The sequence below is a fragment of the Sceloporus occidentalis genome, unplaced genomic scaffold (genome assembly GCF_023333645.1).
Source record: "Sceloporus occidentalis isolate IW3139 unplaced genomic scaffold, rSceOcc1.0.p SCAF_1, whole genome shotgun sequence".
Lineage (NCBI taxonomy): Eukaryota > Metazoa > Chordata > Lepidosauria > Squamata > Phrynosomatidae > Sceloporus > Sceloporus occidentalis.
Genome location: NW_028316981.1, coordinates 261,290,605 through 261,312,957, shown reverse-complemented (window position 1 = coordinate 261,312,957; position 22,353 = coordinate 261,290,605). Strand labels below are relative to the sequence as shown.

At 39.3% G+C, this 22,353-nt stretch overlaps 1 protein-coding gene across 2 annotated transcripts; it reads left to right on the top strand.

Moving 5' to 3' along the window:
* Nucleotides 1-2,550: 2,550 nt before the first annotated feature.
* LOC149323806 (macrophage immunometabolism regulator) lies at nt 2,551-21,971 on the top strand. Of its 2 annotated transcripts, none has more exons than XM_089492591.1 (2): nt 2,551-2,636; nt 19,737-21,971. In XM_089492591.1, the coding sequence occupies exon 2, from the start codon at nt 19,759-19,761 to the stop codon at nt 20,383-20,385; it is 627 nt and encodes a 208-aa protein (XP_089348717.1). In that variant the 5' UTR covers nt 2,551-2,636; nt 19,737-19,758; the 3' UTR covers nt 20,386-21,971. The 2 variants fall into 2 exon arrangements, with proteins under 2 accessions (XP_089348717.1, XP_089348709.1); XM_089492583.1 differs by lacking the exon at nt 2,551-2,636 and adding an exon at nt 4,864-5,160.
* Nucleotides 21,972-22,353: the final 382 nt, after the last annotated feature.

The window sequence follows — 22,353 nt, the reverse complement described above, 5'->3', positions numbered from 1 at the left end:
TTAAATCCTCTCTGGCATTCACACATGCACTGCTTTGCTTCAACATGGAGGCACCTCCATGTCTGTGATCTGGATTGATTTGGTAGTGTACTCACACTACCAAAGATCCGGATCGCTCTGGAGTTGGACTTTTGAAAAAGACACACTTAAGGACCCCAGTGTCAAATACACTGGGTTGAGCAGGTTTTTCTGTGCCCCTTCCCTGCAAATGGCACTGAGTGCATTCAGGGCTAATGGGAACACCGTGGAAATAACTCAGTTTCACACCAGGTTATTTTCGTAGTGTGAATGTGGCCCTAGGCCTAGGTCAGAGATGTGTGAAGCCTCATGCAGCCTTCCATTTTGTGATAACAACAGATGAAAGGAATGCACAAAGAGAATTCTGTGGTGCCTTCAAAACCTTCTATTGGGGATTCAAGCTTTTGGCAATATTAGACAAATATGTAGAATTGCCATTTGTCCCAGAAAACCTAGGAAATCCCAGACTGAAGGGACTAAAAATGTCCTATCCTGCTGGGCCAGTTTAAGCAGTAAAATCCCAGATTTCTCCTTCATTGCAGGCCTATGGTTAGGTTATAAAGTGGTGATAAAGCAGGAAGGCAGGCACAGGCAGGAGCCTCATCTTGCCTTGCAGGCTCCAGTTGCTATTGCACAGGCATAGCATTGCCACCTTATTCTTCTATTCTCTTCCCCCGACAGGCCCACAAGGTTGTGATGTGTGGAAATTGTGTCAGGGGTTCCAGTGAAAGTTGGACGTTCACTTTCAAACAGCCTCAAGGGAGTAAAGGGAGTCCCTTTACTCTCTGGGGCTGCTTGGAAACTTCACTTTCTTCACACTAGTTAAGATGGGGAAAGAAGGGAGGAAAGAGCTCTTAGCTTAGTACTGATACTGAGGTTGAAACATAATGGTAGAAAAGGTGCAATGATTACTATATTAGATTTGCATAATCAGAACACAAATTAATAATGCATAATTATAATATGCAAAGTAAATGCTTGGCTATGATATAATACAAATATGATATAATGCAAACTTGGGAGTTACGTCGAGTGAGCATTGGACTATGACACTGGAGATCCGGGTTTGAATCCCAGCTGGGCGATAGAAGCTCATTGGGGTGACTGAGCAAGTCACATTCTCTCAGCCTCAGAGGCTGGCCACAGCAACAACAACAAAAACCCTGAAGAAATGTGCAAAGAAAACCCCATAATAGGGTTGGCATGATTTGGAAGAGAAGGCACACAATGGCAAGCCTTCTTTGAAAACAATCTTTCCACAAAAAAACCATGATAATAGTATGTAGAGAGATTTTGTAGCACTTTTCAGACTAACTGAAAGAAAGAAGTTGGCAGCATGAGCTTTTCCCTAGACTCCCACCTGCTTCCTCAGAGACATATAGGTTCGCTTTAGGGCCACCATGAAGGGACATTAACAACAAAAACAATACAGGATCAATCTGCCCGCCTTTTTTCTCTGAACTCTGGTCAGAAACACAATGCAGAAATAACCCAGTTGGGGACGGCTTCAACCGCCCTGATAAGTGCTGGGGAATCCTTGGAACTGTAGTCCTTTGTGGACTCAGAGAAGGCTCAGTGTCTCACAAACACTACGCTTCCTGGAATTCCCCAGCATTGAGCCACAGCGGCTAAAGCGGTCTCAAGCGGGATCATTTCTGTAGTGTGTTTGTGACCTCTCTCCTTCTTCTTCTTCTTCTGTAGAATCACTTCACACATTCCATCCTTCCCTTTTCAAGCGCTGGGCCCAAAGCACAAAGCGAGAAAAACCTGAGAGAGAAGGGGGAGGACGGCTAGAGCAAACCCTAGAGCTTTTTGGAGAAGCAGGATACAAATAAAGAATAATTATAATTCTAAAAATATTATTATTAATCATAATTTTATTACAATTTTATCATAGTTATATTATTATTGTTATCAATTTTATTATAATTTTATTATATTATTCTTAAATTTACTATTTTTATATTATGTATATTATTATCATCATAATCAATTTTATTATAATTATATTTATAATTATATATTACTATTGTATTATTAATTTCATTATCATTGGAATATATATTATATATATATATATATTCTATTTTTATTATAATTACATTATTATATTATGAATTTATTATCATTTTATAATAATTATATATTATATTATTATTAATTTTATTGTTATTCTAATAATAATAATATATTATTATTATTAATGTTATTATAATAATTTCATTATTGTTGTTGTTATTATCATTAGTATTATTATTAAAATGGGCGCCGCCAAAGAGAGGAGGAGGAGGCGGAGGCGGAGGAGGCCTGCCGTTCTGCCAAGGTCGAGGGCCCTTCCTCCTCCGCCACCTTCTAGGCCTCGACGCCAGCGACCAAGAGGGCGGCCTGTGTGGCAGTGGCAGAAGAAACCCAGCCTGGGCGGGAGAGGGCCTCTCAGCAGGAGGAGGAGGAGGAGGAGGAGGAGGCGGGCCAGGCCTCCAATGGCGGCGGCGGCGGCGGCGGCGGAGGCATAATAAGGGCGCGGGGAGGAGGGAGGCGGGGAGGGGCTCCGACGGGGAGCTGCTGGTTCGCCATTAGCACCGAGGCCGGGAAGCGGCCCTCAGGCCCCGGCGCCTCAGGTAGGGAAAGGGGGTGGGAATGGGAGAAGTATTGGGGCGGCCTGAGGGGACGAGGAGGGGGAAGGCGCCTGAAGAGGCCCCGTTTGTCGCCTGGGTGGGTCCCCTCCCTCCATCCCTCCCAGCCTTTCTGAGGGAAGGGTCCAAAAGCCGTGCGTGCCGGGTGTCTGTGTGTGTGTGTGTGTGAGAGATGGTTCTTTTGAGTGGAAGGCGGCGGCGTGTTTAATCCCCTTTATTTTTGGCCTCGCTCCCCCCCCCCCCCCCAATTGTAGGGCTCGCAGGCAGAGCAGGAGCAGCAGGGAAGGGAGTGTGAGCGTCATGGTCCACTTCAGCAATGCCTCTAAACGTTATACATGGTGGACATAATGCACATACGTGTATGGAAAGGGGGGAAGTCTGTCTGTAAACACACACATACATACACATACCTTTTTTTACCTATACACATATAGATATATGTGTGTACATGCATTATGTGTATATACATTTATCTATTTATATATGTGTGTGAATGTATGCATATATATATATATATGTATGTATATGTATATGCATTATGTATATGTATGGTATATGTGCATGTATATATGTATGTGTATATATTATGCATTATGTATACATACACATATGGTGTGTCTGCATATACAGTATATATATATATATATATATATATATATATGCATGTATATATTATGCCTTTTGTGTATATGTGTATATATATATATATATATATATATAGTGTGTTTGTGTATATATATATATGTATTTATGTATGCATTGTGAACATGCATAATGTGTGTGTGTATATATATATACATGTATGTGTATATATTTTGCATTATGTACACATACAAATGTTGTGTGTCTGCATAGATAGATAGATGCATGTCTGTATTATGTATATTATGTAATATAGATTATATTATTATGTATGTATATATTAGTGTGTCTGTGTGTGTGTATATATATATATATATATATGCATTATGAACATGTATGATGTGTATATACATATAGTGCAGGCAAGCATATGTAGTGTGTCTGCATATATACATGCATGTATATACTATGTGCATACATATATTTAGTGTCTGTGTGTATGTATGTACATGTATGAATTATGTATAAATACATATGCATTATGTACATGTATGTCTATGTGTATATTTAGTGTTCTACATGTATATGCACATGTATATATGTACACTATCCATGATGTACATGTATACATATATTTATGGTGTGTGTGTATATATATATGTGTGTATATAAATGCATGTGTGTGTGTGTGTGTATACGTATAGTATATATGATTTTTATATCTAGTGTGATTATATGTGTGGATATATGTAGATATGCATGAGGTGTATGCATGATGTGTAAGTGTTTAGAATGTGCATAACATGAGTGTAAACAAGAGATGTGTATATGTTTACAACATTCACATTGCATGCATGTTGTCAGAGTATTTTTAAAACATTTGCACTTCACTTTAGCATGCATAGAGATAAGATACTATACGTTAGCTCCAGTGTGGTTTTTGTGTGTATTCCAGTAGCGGTCATGGTCACAAAATGCTGTGTGGTTTTATGAAGGCTAGACAGTTGTATTGTTATATTTACAGACCAGGTGCATCTTTAACTATCACATACTGTATATTATGTTTGCTTAGTATTATATTGTATGTTGCGCAAGATTTGTGGCAAAGTGTGCAGCCCTGGTGTGTAAATGCAGTCTAGTACCTAGTGAAAAGTATTGCTTGCTTCAGCGGGATTTGTGGAACTTTAAGGCTCTGCCGTGCTTTATTTTTTGTAGAACACCTTTAAGGGTGCTGTGTAGTATTTCCGTGTTGCAAGAAATAGGAAAGCAGCCATGTTGTTCTTGCATCTGGTGAGAGGCCCCTGTCATGGATTGGGCCGCACATTCTTTTTTTTTCTTCCACAAATCTCTAATAATAATAATAATAATAATAGCAGAAGCATAAAAACTTCAACAAGTGCCAGCCACTGTCTGTTGTTCTGTTTTAGTAGATTTAATTTTAATGAAGAAAGGGCTAGAAATTGGGAGTCCTTGCTAGTTGCCATTTGCTGCTGCTGCGCAGCCGGTCTTGCTGGTTTGCTCAAGCGCATCTCTGACATCACTGGGCTAGAGTACTAATGTTGTGCGAAGGGGATAATGCTGAAGCGCAGTGTGTGAGCGCCTGTGTACTCTCCTAGGTACTGCTGCCTTGGCTCATTGTCCATGAAAGGAAGTAGCACTATGGAGAGCTCTTTTTTCCACTCTGACTGCATGGAGCCTCTCTCCCTTCAGAGGCTCCCATATGTTCCTCTGGGTACAATTGGAGCCAGGAGCAGAGCCCTGACAGAGAGATCATGCAGAGAAAGCGAAGGTGGTATTCAGGTTTTGGAAATGAGAAAATTTAAGGCCTTCATCTAATAGCAATGATAAAGAAGCTTAGAATTGCCCAGGGGTCTACATTCTTTCAGATTATACTCGCGTCGGGCATTTTCATCATCATAGGTGCAAGGTACAGTAATACTACTTTTTTTGTGCTGCCGCTTTTTACTCCCTGTATTTGCTTCTGTTTTATGGTCCTAGGATTTTTGAGAGCTTTGCCAAAAAGAGTGTTTTGTTTTGGTTTTTTTTAAACAAATATTTGCAATAAAATATTTTTTAAAAAATATTTAAATAAAATAAAAATAAAAATACCTAAATATTTTAGGTCCCCATTTAATGTAAATATGCTCTCAAGGTGGGTTCTAACATATAATTTCACAATGCAACAGTAAATTTCAGGAGCCGTAAAGTCGTAATACTAAAATCAATGTGTGTTTTTTAAAGCAATAACATTCATATAAGCATTTCCCTCAGTAACAACACTGAAATCCAACAGATAATTACAGCTAAAACAGTCCCATGCATCTTGCAAACCATTAAAATCCTGCATGGTATGGACAGAAAATCATTTAGCTTTCTTTAGCTCCCAAAGTTGTTTGGTGCCATTTTGTTCATAGGTGATTTTCTAAAGAGAGGAAAATTCCTGGTCTAATGCTGTGCATATGTAGTGTGCATTGGTAGTGTGCGTTTGTTTTCAAAGTGTATTGTACTGTGTCCTGTTCATTAGCAGTTTTGCATATTTTGGAGAAGGGATAATGGGAACTTCTTTTTTAGTAACGAAGTTGTTCAGAAGTCTGGTAATGAGCACATGAGCAGGCTTCGAAGAATGCATCAGGTAGGCCTAACCAGTACACTCCACTGCATGATCATCATCCGCCTGAATGCACCCACAGGACTCCTTCCACCTCCGTCCATCTGAGTTCCAGTGCTGATGCCAGAAATCCAATGTGTAGACATGTGCAGGCTGCTGCTGACTCTGTATATCAGCATCTGTGGGACAGGGCTGAGTGCCTTCTCATGTATTCAATGCTCATCACCACCAAATGATTGAAAGGGCTAATGTTTGTTGTTATAATAGTGTAAGCTTAAGTGTTGTTGAGAGATGCAGTCCAAGCGCCACTTGGGAAAAGCCATCATCGGTCTAAAACACACTGCAAAAATAATCCAGTTTGAGACTGCTTTAACTACCCTGGTTCAGTGCTAGGGAATTCTGGGAACTGTATGGTGAGAGAGCCCTGGTGCCACAATAAACTATAATTCCCAGGATTCTTTAGCACTGAGCAAGGGCAGTTAAAGTGATCTCAAACTGGATTATTTCTGCTCTCTGGATAAATTTTTGTATACAGATATATGCAGAAATGCATAACCAGATATAGGGAAGTGGTTCTGAGCAGCCAAACCCACAAAGTACAAGTCTGTCTGTACTCCATACGTGCTTCTGGTCAGTAGGTTTCATCTTAACTGCACACTACAAACACAGTTAGGAAACATCTGTTGCTAGGAAGCGCAATCACTAGGGATCAAGACTGATGCTATTTCAGTTTCACAGTGATCCAGTCTTAATTGTCACCTGTAAGAAAGATGGCTGTTGTATGTATACAGTAATCCTTCCATATCCACAGATTTTTTAATCCAAAGATCCAACCATCCACAGCTTGAAAATATTTTTTTAAAAAAATAGAAACCTTGCCATTTTATATAAGGGACACCTTTTTCTGTGCCATTCTATTTAATGGGACTTGAGCATCCATGGATTTTGTTATCCACATGCATTCCTGGAACCATCTTGCAGCTGATAGCAACTATATTTTACATATGAAGTAAGGGGTGAAAGTTACATTGATGGTGGGACATTAACCCAAAGGGTGCTCAGCAATGGCTCCTTTTCATCCTGGAGAGAAGTGACCAGTGGGGTCCCACTGGGCTCTGTCCTGGGCCCAGTGCTATTCAACATCTTTATCGATGACTTGGATGACAGAATTGGGGGCATACTTATCAAATTTTCAGATGACACCAAATTAGGAGGAATAGCTAATACTCCAGAGGACAGGATCAAAATTCAAAATGAACTGAATAGACTAGAAAGTTGGGCCAAAGCTAACAAAATGAAATTCAATATGGAGAAATGTAAGGTACTGCAATTAGGGCAGAAAAACAGAATGCATAGATATAGGATGGGAGTTGGACTGGATGGCCTTGTAGTCTCTTCCAACTATGATTCTGTGATTATGATTTAAGCATAAGGTCTGTGGTCCAAACACACTGCAGAAATAATTCAGTTTGAGACTGCTTTAACTGCCCTGGCTCAATTTTAGGGAATTCTGGGAACTGTAGTTTTGTGAAACAGCCTTCTGTCAGAGAGCTCTGGTGCCACAATAAACTACAATTCCCAGAATTCCCTAGCACTGAGCCAGGGCAGTTAAAGCGGTCTCAAACTGGATTATTTCTGTAGTGTGTTTTGGACCATAGTTGAACAGACAAGGCTGAAATGTCCATGGGTCTACTTACTGTGCTAGATATTTGCAATAATTTGTTGCATGTGGTAAAGTTTGGTGTGTTTAGTATTTAGTTTGATGCATGGTTGAGCTGGAGAAATTTTTGTGAGGCATTTTTAGCATTTTTCCTGTCTTTGACACAAAGACTAAAATTCAAAATTCAGATTCAATTAATACTGAAAGGACAAAGAAACACTTTAGTTGTGGACCTGTATTTCACAGCTAGTGTACCAAACTACAAAGATCCTTGTATGAAAAGGCTAGTGCATTCTTTGCGCTGAAAGAGAGTGTCTCTTTGTCCTTCCAGTATTGTTTGCAAAACCAAAGCTTCTGGGGGTGAGGATGTGAACATTACCAAAGCTTGTTTGTTGACAAGGTTCTCCAGTGAAAGAACTGAGGTAAAGAAAGTGTCTGTAACAGATTTCTGTTGCTGTTGTTGTTACTACTACTATTATTTGAAAGACCTATATGCTACCTTTCCACTACTAGAACAGGCTCAAGGCAATGTCCATCAGGTTTAAAATTAAAATAAGAAATATGTCACCTAAATATCAACAAAGAGACAATTGCAGTACATAAAATTTCTAAACTCAACAAGATCGGCATTACAGGCTTCTTAGCCGATAAACTTTAAGTGGATATGTCATACTCCTGTCTTGTTGGTGGGTTGGCTACTGTGTAAACCAGTCTGGTGAATTAAGTAGCCTTTTAGTTTGATCCAGCATGGCTCCTCTTATTTTCTTACATATGACCAGATGTGTGGGATGGTTACATGGATTAGATACATGCATTCCCTATGTCCATGATTTTCTGTGAGTGAGGACTGAGTTTAAGTATTCTAGATGGCTGTTGTTCCGAATACTAATGTATCCCTAATAAAGGAGATGATTCAAGTACAGCTGATCATGCCAGGACTGTTGGGCCTGTGTTTTCCTATTATTTTTGCTTGACCTTTTAGGGCGAGCCTTCACAAGGTAGTGTGTGATAAAAATAAAAATATTATAAGATTAATTATTGAACAGAAAACATCCAATAAAGGAAGCATGAAGTCATCTATATTGGCCATCAATGTAACATTAATAAAAAGATCACTTCTATATCTAATTTATATCTTCAGTGTATGTTAATTGTATTAACTTGTATTAATTAACTCATACCTTATAACAAGACAGAACAGAACAGTTCTGTTTTGTTATAAGGTATGTGACTACGTGATCTTCAGATTATGTCCTAATTTATAAACCTAAATCCTATGTATATTTTAGCAGCTTAGCTCTAAATAAATTAAATTAGCATAAGCAACAGTGCACCCATTTTCTTGTACTTGCCTTTGAAAAGGTTTTCCCGAGAGCCTTAATTTGGCTGTCTGTAACGGCAATGGAGATCATCTGACTAATCCATTTTTTCACATTGACTACTGTGCCTTCACTCCCTTTTCACTTTCCCACCTTTTCTTGTGTAACAGCCTGACATTGGCATAATTACCACATGATATACCCATGATACTCTCTGTGACAGTACAATTTTTTTTAGTGTGGCACAAAAGTTAAGCAAACAAAAACAGACTGGCACATGTTCATTGCCAATAGTTGATTCATTCCCCTGAGTCTATGCTTGGCAAAAGCACATTTCATAGCAATTACCACTGTGAGTCTTTTTTGGTAGGTTTCTATCAGCTTTGCACATCTGTATCTTTCAGTTTTTATTCATTTTTCATGACCAAATGGCTCCAGCTGAGTCAGACTTGGTGGGGGCAATTGGAGAACTTTCCAGTCTTGTCTGAAATTCTCAGTTCGATTGAAGGCCTTTGAGCCATTCTAAGACATTCAAGTTCTTGTTTTTCAAACACCTCAGTGTTACTTTGGTTCTGTAATGAGGATGATTGTCTTGCTGGAAGGTGAACTGCCACCTACTCCCAGGTCCCTTGCAGAGTTTAACGGGTTTTCCTCTAGAATTGTTTTGAAATTGTTTTGAAACTGAGTTTGTCTGCATTTGTCTTAACCTCAGTCCTGATCAGTTGCTGCTGAGGAATACTGTCCCTTCAGTGTGATGATGTGACCACTATGCTTCTTGGGGAAATAATGTTCTCAGGGCAGGGAGCACTGTTGGCTTTGAACTGCACATAGTATTTTATGGCAAGGCCAAAACATTCAGTTTTAATGTCATCAAACCAGAGAACCCTTTTCCTGCAAAGTTTTCAGCCTCTCCCTCATATCTTTTTTTGCAAATTTCAAAACAATGTTTTATTTCCTATCTTTCTTCCATAAAGCCCAGTTTTGGATGATTGTTTTCCCATGCATTGTTTTTCTCATCTCAGCTGCAGACCTTTCACTCCTTCAGAGGTACCATTAGCCTCTTGATTGTTCCTCTGACTAATGCCCACCTTAGCTGGTCACTGCATTTTGATGGACTGCTTTCTCTCTCCAGAGCTACAGTTGATCCATATTCTTTCTATTTTCTCACAGTGGGTTTAACAGTGGTCTTGGGGATGTTCGTAGTTTGGAATTCCTCCTCCCATCCAGACCCAAATTCACAACTTTATTTCAGATTTGATTTGATATTTCTTGGTCTTATGTTATGCTGTTTGGTTACATGTGCTGTTCACCAAACTCCATCAAATTCTGCAGCCTTCCAGAAACAGGTGTCTTTAATCTGAGATTGTTTGGCACTGGGATTGCACACAGGTGGACTTCATTCAACTGTTTGTGACTTCTGAAGGCAGTAGGTTGCATCAGAGCTTATTAAGGCATGTCACAGCAAAGAGGTGAATGCTTATGCAACTGGCGAGTGCCAGTTTGTTTTTGTTTTCTTAGCATTTGTGTACATTTGCAAGGTAACTATGCAAATTAAATGCATTTCAGTTCCAAGTTGAAACACAACAAAATGTGAAAAGGTCAAAATAGGGGCAGTGAATTTCACCTGTTGAGCAGAACAATAATGTATTTATAGCCACTCTTACTTGGTGTACAGTACAAATATCTGAACATACGTAACCTGTCTACTTAGAATGGATGGGTAACTGAGAGTCCAGTGGCCATTTTTATCCTCCCATGGACTGTGATGGAGTGCAGACCCTGCCACTTTTTTTTGGAATAGTTTTCCTGGGCTATGTATATGCCACATTTCCCCCACCCTTGCTTTAGAATATAGAGTGGCCTGTGGCACCTTAGAGACTAACAAAGATGTTATGGGATACACTTTCATGGACTGCTGCCAACTTGCATTAAGTGTTTCCAGAATTTCAGCTACATCTGTACAGTTCAGTTGGCAATCCATATCCACATACTCTTTATCCATAGATTTAAGCATCCACAGCTTGAAATTATATTTCAGAATTTATAAAGTTAAAAAAGCAAACCTTGATTGTTCCATTTTATATAAGAGACACCATTTTAGTACCCCATCGTATATAACGGGAATTGAGCATCCATTAATTTTGGTTTCAGCTGGGGGAGGTGTTTACTGGAACCAAACCCCTGAGAATATCAGAGGCTCACTGTATATGTGATCTGAGGGTAGGAAGGGGACTGTGGACAGTAATAACAGAGGGAAATTAAAAGAAGAAATTGTGATAATCATTTAACAGTTTATGTTCATTATCCATTATGTTCTGTAGCTGAAACCACTCAAATATATCATCTAGATAATGAAATTTCAGTTCCACGGGTCCAAAACACATTGAAGAAATAATCCAGTTTGAGATCACTTTAACTGTCCTGACTCAGTGCTAGGAATCCTGGGAATTATAGTTTATTTTGGCACCAGAGCTCTCTGACAGAGAAGGCTAAAGTCTCACAAAACTACAGTTCCCATAATTCCCTTACATTGAGCCAGGGCAGTTAAAGCAGTCTCAAACTGGATTATTTCTGCAGTTTGTTTGCACCAAAGACCTTATGCTTATTCACCATCAAAGTCCCACCTAAAACAGCTTCCCACTGACAACAACTAGCCATACAAAAATGCCATTTGTTACAGGAGAAAACCCTGTAATAAGCAAGCTGATGAAATTTGCTGTTGACCACAATAGCTTGTGCCATAATAAATTGGGTAGCCATTATGGTACCTTGGTTGGTTTTGCTTTAACAGATGAGACTACACATTTGGAACTTGAGAATTTTTCATCTAGCCTGTCTTAGTACTAACAAATCTTTCCCAGTCATTCCCAACCATGTATTTTACAAGAAGGGGCAGCGTATTACCGCAGTCCCTCTGTTGACACTTCCATTGCCCTAAGTGTGAAGAAGGGCAACTTATGTGAAGAATTCTCCTGGTCTGTGGAAATTTTCTGCATGTGTTGGCATCTTGGGAAATCATTTCTAGCTCGTGTGGAGAACGTCCATAAATAATAGACACTCTCCACTTCAAATTCTTTTCCTTCCATTCCTAGGAGGGTGGTGGAACAGGCAACAGAGGGACTAGAAATAGTGAATGTCCTTTCTTTGCATATTTACTGTACACATTTAGGAAAGACTGAGTAGCGCTTCAGTTTGCTGTGTTGGATGAAAACTGAGCTATCATTGTGATGTAAAATGCTTATGATATTGGTTCCAGAAGTATGTCATCTTGCTATTGTCTAGATGCAATCTGGTCAACAACAGATGTATTGGGCTTCAAACCACATTGTTCCCAGCTCTCATATCTAATGACTATGCTGACCAGGGCAGATGTGAGCTACATCTGTTGGGTACTAGGTTGGGAAAGTTGGTCTAGCTCACCTGTAACTCTGGCTGACCTCTTGAGAAGGTGGCATTTACCCCTTTTTTAGACTGAAAATAGGGAAACTATCAGAACACTTGAAAATGTTTCTTTCCTTGCATGACAAATATAATTGATTTTGTGTTTGGACTAAACTAAGCAAGTTATTATTTATACAATCAGCAATTGGATGAATGACTTTTTACAAGGACATAGGCATGGCAGGGGCGGGGGAATGATCCTCATCGGAACCCAGCAAGGTTTTGGTAGGCATTCCACTAACTCTGACTGTGGTCCAGATTCAAATAGGACCCCTATATCACTTCTATTTGCATTAGAAGAAAAGTTTGGATCCACACTAGTGAAAGCTTTTCTTCAATACAAATAAGAGGCACAGAGTGCTCTTTCAGATGGTGATTACAATAGACAGAAAAGCTTAAAAGCCTGTGCCTCTCCTGCTCCAGGATTCCAGTTGCAGCAGGGCCAAAGCATGCTATATTCTTTCAAAAGGCTGTTCACATAATAGCTAATTGCTTGAATGGTTCTCATTTTATTTGGCTCTTAATTTCTGATATTTCACACAATTATGTTTGAATGCTGAAGGCTTTCCCCCTTGTCTGTCCAGTCCTTTCTTTTCTAGACTTTCTGCATTGTATTGAGTTCTTTTTTACTAGTGGCACAATTTCCTGTGTGTAGATTTTCTTAAAATCAGCCTGGCTATTTATAGACTTAGGTGCACATAGCATTTTACTGTTGAAAATAGAACAAGGGTGGATAGAGAGCAGCATGCAGCTCCAAAGCCATTCTTTCCATATTTGCCAAGGCTTATGTAGCAGATGTTTTTTGCTAGGGCAGAAAATTTGCCCAAGACCATCTGAACTGGTCCAACCCTGGAATCACAGTCCTTGTCTTTGGAGTCACCTTGGTAAACTCTAACTTTCAAGTGGCCTAAGTGTGTTAACACAAGGCAAACTAATGAGTCTTCAGAGAACTGGCTAAGAAAATATTACCTCATAATCATTTTTTGAGAAAACAGATGGTCCTGAGTGTTTTTTGGGCTCCAGTCAAGGGCCACAAAGATAGCTTTGAGGGAGTTGTATGTGGCCTCAGAACCACACTTTGTTCACCCTTGTCTTAATTGTCTTACTTATTCCCTGATGTTTGCTACATTATATGTAAGATTAACTTCACTTGGGTTGCTTTGTATGGAAAGTGGTTCAAAGACCATAGCTTTTTAAAGCCCTTCAGGAACAATTGCTTTCTAATCTTAAAGTAGTATCATTTTCAGTTTTATGTTGGCTGCAAATGCTAGACATGTTTTCTGTGCATTTTATGTTATGCATGTTTACTTGGAAGTGCCCCAGTATTATGGGGGTGGAGTAGTATTCCTAGATAAATGTGCCTCATGGGACCTTTGATCCCTGAAAACGCCTTTTTGTTATATATTTAAAATATTGTTATATATTAAAACTGTAAATCTGCCCCTGTGGCTGAAACTAGACTTGAAGCCATAACACAAAACTTGGGTTCTTTTTTTCCGTAGGGCAGCTGCACATATTAGCTTGTTTCTCTGCAATATTTCTGCATGAGAAACCGGATGCAGCTTTCCTGTGGATAATCATACATGCCACTCTACGCAAGTCCTTCAGTATTCTTTCCTTCTAAGAATATAATTTTTGCAAAACAGCCAATACTTTCAAAGCAATTACAGTTTACCCATGTAACTGTGCTGTAAAACAAAATCATGCCTAATCCTCCTGCCCCTCAAACTTATTTACTCCTAATCAGCTGAGTCCAAAAATAGATATAATATATTCCCAAAAAGGGCTCTCCATAGCTCTCAAGAATACTTGCATTTATGTTCTTCTCCCATATATGATGCATTGATGCAAAGGAAATTCTAAGATGTCATTTGCAATGGGTGAGAGATGACAAGAGAGAAGGTCTTTTTGATATTGGAGGAAAAAACTTCTGTACTATTATGCCATATGCCACTTTTCCAAATCTAGGCATTGAACTTCCATCTTATGCAAAGTATCAAAATTAATTCTTGCTTTAAAAAAAAATCATTCTGTGTCAGTCTTGTTACCATCATATAATAATAACCACTGGTTGAAAAGAGCCACTGTAGTGTAATGTTTAAAGTGCTGGAATAATAATAATAGTAATATTTATTTGTATCCCGCCTCTCCCTGTATTGGATCGAGGCAGGTAACAAGAAATATAAGAAACAATAAAAATAGAACACAACAAACCACAAGTAAAAACAGCAAAGCATATAAAATCCAATTTCCTATCTCCCTCCCACCTTAAAATAGCATTAAAAACAATAATTCCCAACTGGAGAGTAAATGTTCTGAGGAGGTCAATTTGGGAATCAAATTCATACTTACGTTTCAATAGGAAAATATATTTATAATAAAAATAAACATAAAAGTTTCCCAATGCATGTGTTACTTTGGTGTTAGACTCATTTGACTTAGTAGGTTATCTGTGTGATTAAACAGCTTAAAGGCCCACACCACACTGTCAAGACAAATTAACATGGAGTCAGTCCTCTCAAAAGGATTTTCTTTTCTCTGTCATTGTTTGAATTCATTTTCTAAAAATCCAAGATTCATATTAGTCATGCAGCACAATAGGTTTTTCCTGTGTTTGCTTTTTCCTTTCTCCTTCCTTCAAGGATCCACTCTTGAGTTGACCACCTAAAGCAGTAAAGAACAGGGAATTGTACCTTCCCCTTCTTCAGAAGGATCTGTGCTGCTTCACTTTCCTTACAGTACTGCTGCCTTTCCCCACCGTTTCCTTCCCCCTTTCTTTTCATCATGCCACTGTCATGTCACTCTTCTGTACTTTGTATCCACTGCTGCAGCCTCTTCCCATCTTTTCCTTGCCCTGCCCCTGGGCCATGTTTCCCTGCCTTGCAGCCATTGCTCACCTCCAGCTCTCCTCTTTGCCACTGCTTGTCTCGCTTCACAGTGCCACATGTCTGCCCACCTGCCTATCTGCTTCAAGAAGCAGCAGCTGTAGAAAGCTATCAGAGAAACAGGTAGGCAGCTGGTAATATTGGTGCCACTTCTGCAAGGCAAGGAGCAGGGGAGAAGTAGACAGAGCAAAGTGCAAAGGGAAGGAGATAAGATGGGGTGGAGCTGTTCTCTTTCCACATCAGGAACTGGTAGAACTGTAGCTACCCTAATAAAAAGAAATGTGGCTCTTTTTGGAACTCATAATGATAAAATTGCATAATACTTCCAGTCATGAAAAAGCAAATAGCAAAGAGAGAGAAAGAAAAGAAAAGAAACCAGAGATGCCATAGCATATTAAACAGTAAGAAATATGTTGTGATACTAGCAGCTTTTGAGAGCCAGTGTGGTATAATGGTTAAATGTTGGACTAGGATATTGGAGAACAGGGGTTCAACTCAGCCATGGAAACCCATTGGGTGACCTTTGGGATGTTATTGTCTTTTGCCCTCAGAGGAGGCTGTTGCAAGCTCCCTTTCAACAAATTTTGCCAAGAAAACCTCATCAGGTCACCATAAGATGTCCACAAAATGACAGACATTCTGAATATCCTAACTTCTATTTGTGAGTGAAACAGAAGGGGGAAATCATAAATTCAGATCGTTAGGAGACCAAATATTCTTTCCCAAAGGCATACATGTATGCATGTGCATGTGCACACATAAAGTTGAACTGGAGGTAGGGTTGCCATAAACCAGGACCTCCAAACGTAGGACAAATGTAGGACAACGTTTTCAAATGTAGGGCACACTTTTTAAAAATGGAGGACACGCGAAAAAATTTGATGCTTTTTAAAAAATGTTAATATAAATGCATGTTTCTTATGCGTGATCAAAATGGAGGACATTTTGACATTCTTCCTGGATAGAAGTTTGGTATGTAGCATTGTGTGTTGGACTAGGACTCTGGAGACCAGGATTCGATTCCCTGCCTATTGGGTGTCCTCAAGCAAGTCACACTCTCCCAGCCTCCTCAGCAGAAAGCCATCACAAACCTCCTCTGAACAAACCTTGCCAAGCAAACCCCAAGATAGGTTTCCTTTAGGGTCACCAAATGATGGAAAACAAGTTGAAGGTACACAAGAATAAAAAACAACTGAGTACTGTACCTTTAAATGCAGTGGAGGGTCCAGCATGGTATAGTGGCCTAGGACAATGGGAGACCAGGGTTCAAATCCCAGCCTGGCCATGGAAACCCACTGGGTGACTTTGGGAAGCAAGTCACACTCTCTCAGCCTTTCAGGGGAAGGTAAAGTCAACCCCCCCCCCCCCCGGAAGAAACTTGCCAAGGTAACTCAATTCTGTAGACTAACACGGCTATATCTTTGGATTATTTCTGCAGTCTGTTTTGGGCCATAGTGTGGTTTAGGTCCAAAACAGACTGCAGAAATAATCCAGTTTGAGACTGAATGAACTGCCCTAGCTCATTGGAACTGTAGTTTTGTGACAGAATTCAAAGATACAGCTGGATTCGTCTGTAGAAATCAGTACGTAGAGAAATCTTGTAGCATGTTTGAGACTAACTGAAAGAAAGAAGTTGGCAGCATGAGCTTTCCTACACTAAAGTCTACTTCCTCAGATGCATTTGACACACAAAAGGGGGAATATTTTAAGAATGCTACAACCATCTAAATCTGGGGTCGCTATAAGTTGAAAAGGAGCTGAAGGCACACAACAACAACAGCAGCAACAGAAGAGGAGAAAGGGGAAAGAAGAAAAGTGAAGGAGTAGGAGAAAGAAGAAAAGGAGGAGAAAGAAGAATAGGAAAAAAGAAGATAGGGAGAAGAAGAGGAAGAAGAGAAGAAGAGGAAGAAGAAGAGGAGGGGAAGAAGAAGAGGAAGAAGAGAAGAAGAAGAAGAGGAGGAAGAGGGGAAGAAGAAGAGGAAGAAGAGAAGAGAAAGAAGAAGAGGAGGAGGAGGAAGAGGGGAAGAAGAGGAGGAAGAGGGGAAGAGGCAAGGTTTCCTTCTCCCTCTCGGCTTCGCCCTGGGACTGGAGCTGAAGGGGGAAGGGAAACCTCGCCATGGCAAGGTTTCCTTCTCCCCCTCGGCTTCACCCTGGGACTGCAGCTGAGGAAGGGAGGGAAGCCCTCCCCCACCAAAGGAGAGAGGCCCACACAGGCCTCTCTCTTTCCCCTGCCACCGCTGCCCCGCCAAACGCGCAGCAAATGGCGGGCGGCCCCAACCTCCCCGACTCCCCACAGCCCTGCCTAGGCCTACCTGGGCTCCTCCTCCTCTGGGCCAGCCACTGCCCCTTGTGGGCAGTTGGAGGCACTGCAGGCAGCTTCTCCTTGCCAAGCCCAGAGGAGAAGGAGCTGTGGGCCTGAGGCAAGTGCGGTGGAGGCGCACGAGCGCCCGGGCCCCTAGGGCCCAGGACAAACTGCTCAAACCGGGCGGGGACAATTCCAGAGCCCCAAACCCGGGATTATCCCGGGTAAAATCAGGATATGGCAACCCTAACTGGAGGGAAAAAATTTCAACAGATTAAGTTGTTTTTTTGAGGTCAGTATGATAGCTTCAGTATATCTCATTATTCATCTGATCCTTTTGGCCTGATTGCTTTGAATTGAATCAAGATTGTTCATTCTCCCGTTGTCAGGCTCATTTCTGAACAATTCATGGTGAGCATAGATTATAGGCCACCATAATCTTATTTAGTCTGCCTTTAGAAGGTTTCTGTGAGGATATTCTGACTTTATGCTTGCTATGGTCCATATACTACAAAGTTCATATACTGTAGTTTATGGAGAGACATGGAAACTGGGAGTAGTAAAAACCCCTCCCTCCCTCTACCACAAACTAATATGAAATTCACCAGGGTTTAATTTGATTCTTTACTTAGTTGTTCTCTTGTAGTGTCTGAAGATATCTGTTTTAATGGAGCTGAAACTGGTGATGTACAAGGCCAGACCAACTTCAGAGGAAGCTGTTTTAATTTAAATCAGTGGAGAAGGAAGTTCACACTGTTATTTTGTGTCCTCAAGTTTGTGAAGTCGAAGGCTTTCATGTTCGGCATCCATAGTTTTTTGTGGGGTTTTAGGGCTATGTGGCCATGTTCTAGAAGAGTTTATTTCTGATATTTCGCCAGCATCTGTTTCTAACTTATGCTAATTTACGGTAACCCTAAAGTGAACCTATCATGGGATTTTCTTGGCAAGATTTTTTCAAAGGAGGTTTGCTGTTGCCTTCCTCTAAGGTTGGGAGAATTTGCCTTGCCCAAGATTATCCAGGTATAAACTCTGGCCTCCAGTCATAGTCCAGCATTCAAACTACCAACCAGATAATCTTTTTTCCCTTCAAAATCACTATCTTAGCCTCTTATGAATGGAATTAGGGATGAAAAATTTCCCAAAATTTTGAAGCAGTTGAAAGAAAAAAATTTCCAGAAAAAATATTACGATGTTATATACAAATTGAGGAAGGCAATATTAGCATCATTTATAGGTTGAAAGCCACTTTTTTAAAAAAAACTTTAGGTACGTAAAATATATTATGTGTTGTTTGCTTGTCATAAAATCAGCATGTCTGGTATATTAAAAGTGCAGTCTATTTAGACAATAATTGTGATTTCAGTTTTTAAATACATTTATTTATTTATTTTTGTTCAACTGTAAGAACCTCTTTGGCTTTGCCAGTTTATTAGGAACAGTCCAAAACAGAAAACAAAACAAACAAAAAAGAAGAAAGAAAGAAACCATCAACATTATTAAAACAAATTTTTGTCTCCTATAGTTCTCTGTAGTATCAAGCAGACATAAAACACATGTTCTCATAAAAAGAGAAGGAAACCAGCATGAAGAATTGGAATGGACTGATACTGTTCATAGTCTGCTGTTACCCAGTTTGTAGAAATAGTTTTGGGAGCGTAAATATTATGAACAACTTGTAAACCTTTTATTCATAATTCTGAAAGAAAATATTTCATAATCCATTCAGCCAAAATATATATATATGGAGAGTCTCCTAATTCTTGCATTTTTCATAATAATAATAATAATAATAATAAAACTTTTATTTATATACCGCCCTTCCATTGATCAGGGTGGTGAACAATCTATATTTGTAGATGGAAGCACATCTTCCAACCAGTCCATGGTTTCATATCCTTCAGTCATCTAAGACTGACCTAGACAGAATGTTTCTCAGTGTTCTGCTGCTGTGTGTCTTCAGTACTAGACGAGATCTAGAAATTAATTCTCTCAACTGGTATTAAATAATGTACATTTAAACAGTACTCTAAAATGATTATTGTACTTCCTTTACAAATACAGGGAACATACACTTTTTCAGTTTCACAGAGATTTGGAACAGAGCAAACCACAAAACAAGTTTAAGACAAAGGTGGAATTTTCAATCTCACTGGCCATGGAAGCTTCTGCTTCAGAGGGACTAAGGGGTACAGTGTTTGAGCTGAGAAGTACCGACCTGTGAGATATTGTTCTGTCTTTTTTCATATTACCTCATGCTAATAAAGCTTTTCTTTTTAAATTATTTACAGATCACTGGACTCATATTTAAAAATGGAAGTTGACATTAATGGAGAATCCAGGTCTATCCTAGCTACTCTCCCCTTGCCTATTCCCGAGGTGAGTGCCACAGGCAAGTCAGATGCCGAAAAACCTCGCTGCTCCAGCACTCCATGTTCACCAATGCGTCAGACTGTTTCAGGCTATCAGATCCTTCACATGGATTCTAACTATTTGGTTGGCTTCACAACTGGGGAAGAACTTCTGAAATTAGCCCAAAAATGCACTGTAAGTGAGGAGAATAAAGTAGAAGCGGTGGTGCCTACCTTGCGCTCCAAACAACTTGATTCAGGACTTTCACGTTCCTCCCGGGTGTGTAAAGCCAGAAGCCGATATTACCAGCCTTATGAGATTCCAGCAATCAATGGGCGTAGAAGGCGACGAATGCCCAGCTCAGGGGATAAATGCACCAAGCCACTACCTTATGAACCCTATAAGGCTTTACATGGTCCTTTGCCTCTTTGCCTTTTCAAAGGTAAAAGGGCTCACTCTAAATCCCTAGACTACCTCAATTTAGACAGAATGAACATCAAGGAACCAGCTGACACAGAAGTGCTTCAGTATCAGCTTCAACACCTCACCCTAAGAGGGGACCGTATGTTTGCTAGGAACAACACATGAAGATGAATTTTCCTTGGTTCTTCATTGCATCAGATCCACTTTACAATTTGGACAGTCATACACCTGGCAGTTGGTTATTTCAGCAAAGTCTTAGCAGACCATACTTTATAGAGTAAGAGGATGAAGATGCCAGAGAGAAAATAATGTGGAAGAGGTTACTGGAAAGGTCTGACTGCAAATATATTTAGAATACTATAAGAAAACAAGGGTTTGCACATGGATATGTAGAATTTATGGCAATTTAACACTCAGAAACTGATATACTGTGACCTGTATTTCTGACTGGGCTTGCTATACAAAACTACTCATGGATAAGCACTGAAATATACTCATAATATTGAAAATATGTGTATATGCAAAGACTCTTGCATTATAGGAAAAAAAATTGACTAAGACCATGTGTTCTTTAAAATAACCCAGTTTACATTTATTGTAACTGGTTTTGCACTGGAAATAGGGGTAAAAAAATCACTGATGACATACTGATGACATAAACCTAGATACTTTAAGTTACTGGAGCCAGCTTTTTTCATTGTTCAAATTAATTTGTGTAATTTTTTTTTAAAAAAAGTTAAAATACGTGTTGAAGGAGAAAAATGGAAACTATTGGAAGGTTAACTGATTTCAATTTCATACCTTTTTAAAAAAAGAAAAAAGAAAAGATTGTCTTAAGACCTACATAGAGACCTTTATGTTAGGTGTATATACATGGAGAATACCTGCATTTGCATTTGCAATACCATAATGAATTTTTAGTTTTTAGTGCCACCATATCACATAGTTTTGACAGAAAGTCTAATTAGACCACATTTGAGCACTTCATCTGAACATCCCAGTTGATTTACACACTGATTGCTGCTTTAAAAATAAAATAAAATAAAAAATCTTGATTTGGGGTTTGTTTGAAAGGAAAAAGAAACCTTGAAGGTTTCTACTAGATTGTGTTTTTGTCAGATGCACTGGCTTAAAATGTTTTTTTCAGAAATCATCTCTGAACGAATTCTAATTTAACTTATCAATAGCATTTTAAAATAATCTGTAATGTTTTTGTTTAATCTCTTTAAGATGTACTGCATATTACTGAAGCATTGTGCAACCATGTTAAGTTTTTGGTCTGTAAGTTATTTAGAAGTGAAAGCTTACATTTTAGGGATAGAATAAAGGGAGTTTAAATTGTTTGTGAAACAAAATCATTTTTAAATAATTCCTGGTGGCACAGTTTTAGCTTTCCTGAATGGAAAGACTGGAAGGGAAGCAGAGAGCACATGTTTTGGAAGCTTAGAATTCTTCTCCACTGACACCCTTTTCTCACGGTTATGTCCACCTTGCAGTGCAGAATCTGTGGATAGATTTTGTTTTACTCTGAGAGAATGCTTGTAATTTTTACAAAAAGTCACACTACTGTATTGCAGTGAGGAAAGATTTCATGAGAAACTGTTCTATATAATCTTTAGTGTGACCAGACAAGTATGGTCCAATGCCAAAGAGAGGGTTTTTACATTTATTGATTAAACATTATTTATTGATTTTACCCTATAAAATGACATTGTTGACTATGAAATAAAGGGGCGATGTGCATACCTTTATCTGGCTCCTAGTGTGTGTTGCTGTTTTGAAATGTGGACAGTAATGTAGCATTTCACATACTTTCTTAATGGATGTTTTGTATACACTTTTTTACACGTTTAATGCCCAGGGGCCCATAGAAAACTCATTGCACACCACAATTTAACATATAAATTCTGTGGCCTAACTCTAATTACTAGTCTCAATTAGGATAGACCTATCATCAGTAGGATTTGCATTTTCGGGCTTTGTGGCCATGTTCTAGAAGATTTTCTTCCTGACGTTGCGCCAGCATCTGTGGCTGGCATCTTCAGAGAATGCTTGCCTGGAAAAAAAAAAAATATATATATATATATATATATATATATATATACACACACACACACACACACACACACACAC

What these genes read in the sequence shown, in the direction of transcription:
- LOC149323806 (XM_089492583.1), top strand. Translation starts at nt 5,075, where the DNA reads ATGATAAAGAAGCTTAGAATTGCCCAGGGGTCTACATTCTTTCAGATT. An exon ending in TTCATCATCATAGGTGCAAG is followed by an intron (nt 5,161 to 19,736) that starts GTACAGTAATAC and finishes AATTATTTACAG; the next exon opens with ATCACTGGACTCATATTTAA.